The 8,456-nt window shown below is 35.8% G+C and overlaps 1 protein-coding gene across 1 annotated transcript in view; it reads left to right on the plus strand.

The window, feature by feature from the left end:
* Nucleotides 1–8,456, plus strand: part of LOC106470290 (MORC family CW-type zinc finger protein 2-like) — a gene marked incomplete at both ends in the record, with an annotated part of 104,201 nt that overhangs the window by 44,572 nt on the left and 51,173 nt on the right. The window contains 2 exons of the mRNA XM_013930836.2: nucleotides 5,292–5,316; nucleotides 6,560–6,663. Of these exons, the coding sequence (XP_013786290.2) occupies nucleotides 5,292–5,316; nucleotides 6,560–6,663 (129 nt within the window). The remainder of the gene's footprint in view (nucleotides 1–5,291; nucleotides 5,317–6,559; nucleotides 6,664–8,456) is intronic.

Consider the following 8,456-nt stretch of genomic DNA (forward strand, 5'->3'; position numbering starts at 1 on the left):
GCCGTGGGGGCGTTATAATGTGACGGTCAATCCCACTATTCGTTGGTAAAAGAGTAGCCCAAGAGTTGGCGGTGGGCGGTGATGACTAGCTGCCTTCCCTCTTGTCTTACACTGCTAAATTAGGGACGGCTAGCGCAGATAACCCTCGTGTAGCTTTGCGCGAAATTCAAAAACAAACAAACATTTTGTTTAATTTATACTTTATACATCTTACCCTTAATTTTCTTTGTGTGGGTTCCTGTGGGCTGGGGTCCATCCTACCTGCTCTCAATATTACTCACCTTCCTCCAGTAATGGCTGAACCCATTTCAGACAGCCCAGATTTTCAGTTTTCCTCCACCTTATAATGAATTGTATTCTAGGCCTCTAGTGTGGAATCTGCTCAGCCTTTCTTAGTTTTTTCTTTGTTTTGTTTTAGACACGTTTCACAGTATATTCCTTTCTTGTGACATTGTTTCTTGATGATCTTTTTTTGTCTCTTTTGAGATTGGGTACTTGCAAGCCTCGCCATATACAGGCTTTGATTCTTTTTGCATTAGCTTACATTGAGGCAGATTTTTTCTTGCTTTTATGCTTTTCTTTGGATCTCTGTTAATCTTTTCCATTTTCTCCCATATCTAGTTTTTCAGCTTCGTTTTACCCTATTTACTCTCCTATGGGTAATGTTTACCTTCCACGTTTTTTTTATTGGTGTTTCACCTATATTTAGGGATTTTTGTAGGATACCTCCTTTTTCTTCCCTTCATGTTGGGGAGTTTGCCATCTACCATTCTTTCCCTTCACAGATGGCTTCTTTCCTTTTGGAAACCTCTTGGGTAGGACACTCTTGTTTGTTTCCCATCCACTTTTAATAGCGATTTGTAGTCAGATCTTTTTCTCCACCAGTCCATTTTTTAGGAGCTTTGCCTGTACATTTAGCATCACATGGGGTATGTGCCATGCTACATTAATTTTTTTTCTTTCATTCCAAGATATTGTCATCTTTATTCTTATACATGTTCAACATATTTCTGTCTTTTACCTGTCACCCCAGTTCAGGTCTTTCTATTCGATTTCCTGGCCAACACAAACCTGGGTTTCTGTGCTGTTTTGGCTCGATTATGTCTTTTGTTCTGGATCATTTTTATCTACCTACATTTTGTGGCTCATGTGGTATATTCCTTTCGACTTTTCATTTCTAACCATCTTCCACATTTCTTCTTGATTGGTTCCAGATGACCTTGTTGGTTCTGTACATGCTTTGGGTTGCTTTATTTTTTCAAGGTTTTTTTCCACTGAATCCATCTCCAATGATTTCATTCCCTTACTCCACTGCTTTGTCTGTGATTTTTTTTCCTTCCTCCTTAACCATTGGGCTTGAATTGTGATTCAGTTGGTCTTTTATTCCATGTATCCTTCTTCCCCGTCATCGATTTCTCATATCTTCACTCCAATCACGCACCTTCCCTTTTCCTGCGTATCGAAACTGTCATCCGTTAGAGGTCCTTCATCTGTCAAACACTGGGAGTACTCCTTATACGTTCATCTTCCATTATTTACTTTAGGTAGCTGTTTCTTCCTTGTCAGGGTACCATCATCCATTTATTGCCATCCTTCACTCTTTTGTGAGACTGTGACTGGGTAAGTTCTCTTTTAGTGAATATGTATATACCTCTTATTTTCAGGGACATGTCCCCCTTTTTTTCTTAATGGATCCCATTCTGTTGTAAATGGTGCCTATCCAGGTATACTTAAACTAGTAAAAGCCACACTGTAAGGTCATGATGATTTAACAATTATTATTTCATGGCTACGCAATGCACACTGCAGCAATGGGATGTTTCACAAGATTGCTTGTAGGTTTATCCTCGTGATAGGTTTGCTTCATAAGTTTGCCCATCCCAGACCATAATCACCCATGGTCTACATGGGTAAAGCAGAACGGGATAACTGCCCATCCATGCCATGCCTTGGGTTGAATAAATCGGTATAGTCTGCTTTTCAAAATAGGGTTTCGTGGTCACCCATTGCACTGTCTCTGGTGATGTCATTTCTTTAGACTCTCCACTGTGCTTTTTTCCCCCTTTTTCTTCTAGTGAAGTTTGAGAGTCTTTACCACTTTCCAGTTCTAAGCCGCTGTGGTGGTGGACCGTGGAGGCATCCTCCTGAATGTGTTAATGAAATATAAATAATATATATAAATGATTATATAACCATTCAGTTGAGAGTAGGGTGGTGTTGTTCTGCTGATGTAGATGAGGAGATATCCTCCACTATGTAACATGGGAGTGATTTGTCAAAATTGCAGTTCATCCTCATCCTACCCCCATGTGTATGTCAGTCCTCAATGGCTGGGTTTTGGATAGAGAGTTGAACCAATCTTCATAAGTATTCATACATGTATTACAGTTGTCTCTATTTCCTCACTCATTTCTGTTCTTGTTACTCCATCCGTGTAGTAGGTCATGGTGGAAGTACTTGCAGATTACTACAGTTCTTTCCCTTCTGTTGTCCCTCAATGATTATAATTCCAAGGATGTTCCTGTGCTTGGGGTGGTTCCTTATATTGAGTGAGATGATTTACATTACACAAACATCTTTTCGATCCTGGATGTTGGGTTCCCAGATTAATCGTTCAATTTCTCACATTGCTATGAAACAACATGTGCCCATTCATAGATCAGAGGTTACGAGATTCCCTCTGGTCTTATGAACTTGAGGTGAAAATGGTATGATCCTTTTTCCTACGTCCCACCAGATGGCTGGGGTTTGGATTGTAGTTGACTTGCCATCAATATGATCCTCTTTCCTACCCCCAAATGGATGTTGGTACCCGGTGGCCAGGTTTTAGATTGTAGTTGATTTACCGACGGTATGATCCTCATCCTACCCCTGCGTGGATGTCGGTTCCTGGGGACATGAGTTTTGGATGTAGTTGACTTGCCTTTAATATATAATGTATGGTTTGGATCACTATCCTGCCATAGTTCTTTCCCATTTGTATTTGCTCCTCCATTTTTCCGCCCATATATGTGACATCTTTCCACAATGGGTGAAGATTATACTGGGTTCAGAAGTGATGCAGTCTCCCACTTATGATGTTTGACATCAAAGATCTTTTTGGGAGTGTCCTCTGGATGCTTCTTTCTTTCCCTTACACCGGTCCCTTCACCTATTCAATGTGAGATTCTAGGTATTTATGTGAGCGGAGGTAATGTATCATATCAGAAGTTATAACTTTCCTATATTGAAAACGTATTTCCGATAGGTACTTACCTCCTCTCACACTACCCCCCACTGAAAACTGGTAAAACTTGAAATGATAGCTTGGTAGAATTGAATAGATGGAGTTACAAATGTCAAGAGAGTATGTCGTATTCTTATCGGTGGAGGGTTGTCGCATGATGATTTGCATGTGAAATGCATTGGAATCAGTCAGTTTCAGATGTGGGACTTTCAAGGCTTGTTGGATATGCAAAAAATTAATTTTCATATAGAGGACAGCACTGAACAAAAGTAGCTATTTATGTGAGAGGAGGTAAGTACTTATCAGAAATATATTTTCAGTATTGGAAAATTATAACTATCTGCTATATTCATTATCCTAACAGGCCCGGCATGGCCAGGTGGTTAGGGCACTAGACTCACAATCTGAGGGTTGCGTGTTTAAATTCCCATCACACCGAACATGCTTGCCCTTTCAGCCGTGGGGGCATTATAATGTGATGGTCAATCCCACTATTCATTGGTAAAAGAGTAACCCAAGAGTTGGCGATGGGTGGTGATGACTAGCTGCCTTCCCTCTAGTCTTACACTGCTAAATTAGGGATGGCTAGTGCAGATAGCCCTCGTGTAGCTTTGCGCGAAATTCAACAAAAAAAAACAAACTATCCTAAAAGTAACTGTAATTGTCCTTGGTCAACTTGACTGACTTGTAACCACAATGTAACAGAAAAATATTAAATAAATCTAAATTACCCCCTTTTTTTTTCTAGAATGACTGCACATTGTAATAGACCATTACACGCCATTTATTTTTACAGCCAATGCAAATACAAATTTCATTAGTTTTATTTTGTTACAGTTGCACTTAGACCCTCTCAGAGTAGGTGATAGCTGTTTGTTATACAGAACAGCTTTAAATCATTAAAATATTAAATTACTAACACAAACTCATCAAGTTATACAACATTACTCATTTGAGTGTGTGCTACGTGATTATTTTTCCTATAACGTTCTATTATCTAACTTAGCAGGTTTCTAATTTTTGCATTTTAATGTGGTCTGAGAAATGATTTTTTTTTTAAAATTGAAATATACAACGTAGAATAAAAAATGCTGCCATTGGTATAATATGGAATGTCCAAAAACTAATTTTATTTATCTAGCTAACTATCTTATCTAACTGAGCTAAAAATTGGTTAAATAATTCGTCTACCTAGTCAAGCAGAGTTCCATAATTTGCTGACCAAAAAAAAAGATGCCAAATCCTTTAAAACTGGTTATCTCAACAGCTAATAGCCTTATTCCAGTCAGTAAATTGGAATCTTCTCTTTCAGTTCGTTAGAAATAATCCAATAGAAATATTTTATAGAATTATTGATATTTTTGAAAGGCAGGATGCACTAGAAAGTGTGACATGTGGGTTTGACTTTCTGGCTTATATTTACATACAGCAAGAAGTGTAGAGGTTATGTCTTTACATTTTCACTTGGAGATGCCTGAAGTATAAGTATGTACTCTCTTAGACATTTACAAAATAATATAGTGAAGGAAAATAAATCTAAATTGGGGAACTCCGAGTGTCACATGATTCAGTGAAGTGAAGATTGAGGATTTATTCAAATATCTCCTTTTGAAAGTTAGAAATTAAAACTTACATAATATTAAAAGTTGAATTATAAGTTGTGTTCTTATGCCAAGTTTATTGATGTAGATTGATGATAATTTGAATGCAACTCTGTATAGGTTGTGATGTGCTCTTTGACCTACCTTTGCTCAAAAATGTAATTTAGATTACTGTAGTATTGTTGTTATTTCTTTTTTTAAGTTTGGTATTAAAAACAGTGATGTGAAGTGACAGTTATTTTGGTTTTCATACAATTATTAGATCTAAAATATTTGTTTTGTTTTAATAATATCAGCCATACAGTAAATTTAATTTCATAGTTTATGTCGTTCATTGATTTGTACGTATTTTCAATATGTCTTTGTTTTTTACAGATAATTATCAACTTAAGTATGAATCACCAGTTTGTGTTGTCAAAAGAAATTAAACTGATCTAATTGTGCTTGTTTTTTGTTTTTTTTAGATGATCAAGAAATTGATCAGTTTTGGTGAGTACATTTTAAATACTTCTAACTAGTTCAATTTGTTATTGGAAAACTATAAGCTAAGGTTAGAAGTATTTTTTAATCATAACAGCAATATCCAAGTAAATGTAACAAAAGCTAACTTTTTTATTCTGTCTTTTGAGCCAAATGCAACCAAGTGGTTATGATGCCAGACTGTGGACCTATAGATTAAATCCCATTACTGCGATGAAAAAAAATAAATCATGGTTTGTATTTTGGGCCATTTTGGCTGACAAGAGTAGCCAAGAATTGGCTGTGGGTGGTGTTGACTAGCTGCATTTAATTTGATCTATCATTTCCAATGGTTAGTGCAGGTTGTCTTCATCCAGCTTTGTACGAAATTCAACAAAATAGTCTTCTCTTTTTGTCTGTTTCAAAATGTACGAAGTAAGGAGCCATATACGTTTCTTTAACTGTGAGACTTTTGGGTCAGTCTTTGAATATTTTTCTACTTTTCACGGTTCCATGTTAATTCAAAATGTTGAAATCTTACTTTTTTGTTTTCCAAATTAGCTTTCTGGTTTTTTGTTCAGATAATGAATTAAATTGTGACTTTTCATCAGCTGATAAACTAAGTGTAAAATATGCATGAAAATATAATATTAAAATTGTTAAAAGCTAACAGGTTGCTTTCTCAGCATTTATACAGATACATACTAAAACATTATATGTCTTCTAAATGTTCTATTGTTTAGACTAATCTTTGTTTACAATTTGCTCTGCTTTTAATTTTTTGTAGTTAAATTTATTACCATTTTATATTTTATTGAAGAACCATATACATCAACCATGAATGATTGGATTCAGTGTGGAAAAACCTTTATCAAAGTACACCCATATAGTCAATGGGAATAGAAATAGCTGACATAACAAAAATGCCCCTTTAATAAACAAAGGGTTAATATAATGTGGTTGTAGTACCCAAATTACTGTTTAACCCTGTACACAGGCTCAGTCATTTTAAACATCGTGTAACTATGAAACTATACATACTATAACTTTCAAAATAGTAAGTGTATCTTCACAAAAGTTGGATAGCTTTTAGAAAGCATTACAAGTCTTTTAAGCGTTCGTAAAATTTTATCACTAAATCAAGGACCTAAAATTAATACAATGCAACTTTTTTAAATGTCAAAATTTAGATATTTAACATTCATTAGAACATACTGATGAATTTAATATTAATTGCAGTGTGTAATAATTATTGTATGCTATGTTTGCACAGGGAAAGCTTTGGATACTTTAGCTCGACCTGGTCAGATCCTCCAAGCAATGATTTAAAGTACTTGAAGATGAGAGCCATGCAGGTGAACACATGTCTACAGTGTGGTGAGTGGGGTTTTTATTCACAAACTCGAGTGTGATTGTTTTTTTCACATAGGTATGAACTATGAATAGGATGAATGTATTGTATGGTTAGAAATTATGAAGTAATTTATCGTGAATTGTTAAGTAAAACTTTTTTTAACTGGTTTCATAATAATAATTTTGCATTTAAAAGTGATGTTCAAACATTAGCTATCTGCTATATAATTTTACAGTAGTTGAAAAAATTATTACCTTACCTAATTTTTTTTTCAATTTTCTTGGATCATTTAATTTTTTTATGAAATTGTGTATTATGGAAGTGTATTGTATTATATTATGTTTATGGACACTATGTAGTGTAAGCTGACATATTGCAGTCATCCCAATACATATATGTTTCTTTATTAACAAACCAACTGTGACAAATGTATTACAGCTAATGATTGGCAATATATGACAAATACATAAATGTTTTAGATTTAAAGATAACACCACTAATGTAATTGACAAAAAGTATTCATAGAGTCTGTTTCTTGTTTTAACCCATTCACTGGATAAATGGGATTTCATTTTTAAATTTTCTGCATGAACTGATAAGAGATATTTATGAATGTTGTTGAGGCACTCTCTGTCTACCAAAGCATTTTTATTGTTACTGAACAATGGGTCGATCATTTTTTGTCTTTTCTCGTCAGTACCCCTCACGATGTCAGTGAAATCCTATATCTGGCATGGCTGCGGTGTATGGAAGAGAAAAAGTCTGACCCGTATATGTGACAGTCACAGTGAATGGGTTAATATGTGGTTAAAACTCCTCTGTCCTTGATAACTGCTTGACAATACCATGGCATAGAATGCATGAGGGGCTAAATGTAAGCAGAGATGAGTTCATGATCCAACACATGGAATAGGGCTTCTTGCAGTAGTTCTGGGGAGCTTCTCGATTTCATCTTTTGAACTTTGTTTCCTGCAGTTTTCAATACGATTAAAAATCTGGACTGTTGACTGGCCAGTGTAATGTCTTGATCCTTTCCTTTCGAAGGTAGTTCGTCATTTGAAGTAATGAAATAAAACTTGTGCTGTCTTTTCGATACACTCAGAGTGAAATTTCCTCTTTATTTCACACCTATTGCGTGAAGTGCATGAATTCTACTAACCTTACTGTGGCATGGAACAGAGTCATCCTGGAATATGCACTGGTCAGCTCCATTGAAGTGGTCCTGAATTGCTGGCTTTAACTGGGATCTCTATGAACTTATTGGTATTGAAAGTGCCTTTCATGAAATGTAGGCATCCCACATCCTGGCCAAAGATGTATCCTCATATAACCTGACAATGCAGATGTATTGAAACATGCTGGATGAAACCTTCTCTATATCAAAGTCATACAAAGTGCTTCTCATCAGACTCATGCAACTTTGATTTGTTTGAGAAGCTCATTTTACTTCACATTACTTCAGCATGTTCTTTTTCCCAGTTGAGTCTCATCCTCTTGGGAGACTGACTGAACACAGATAAGACCAGACTGTGCACGTGGTGACAGTGATCCTCATATTTTCCTGCTGTGCTCTTTAAATATCTGTGGATGACAGTCAACAATTCTGCAGGCTCGTGCATTTCAGAACATGATCATCGGCTGCTGTGGAAGATTTCTTCCAATCCCTTTCCTTCTGCCGCCAATCTCTCTATATCTTTATATTAACCAGTTCATGTTAGACTAGTCAAATTTAATTATTCTAGCAATCTGTCTCGTCAAAAAGTATTTTTTTTTTTTTTTTTTTGCTCAAAGAAACAATGACTTCCTTTTTCCATGG

Source organism: Limulus polyphemus, unplaced genomic scaffold (genome assembly GCF_000517525.1).
Source record: "Limulus polyphemus unplaced genomic scaffold, Limulus_polyphemus-2.1.2 Scaffold3926, whole genome shotgun sequence".
Lineage (NCBI taxonomy): Eukaryota > Metazoa > Arthropoda > Merostomata > Xiphosura > Limulidae > Limulus > Limulus polyphemus.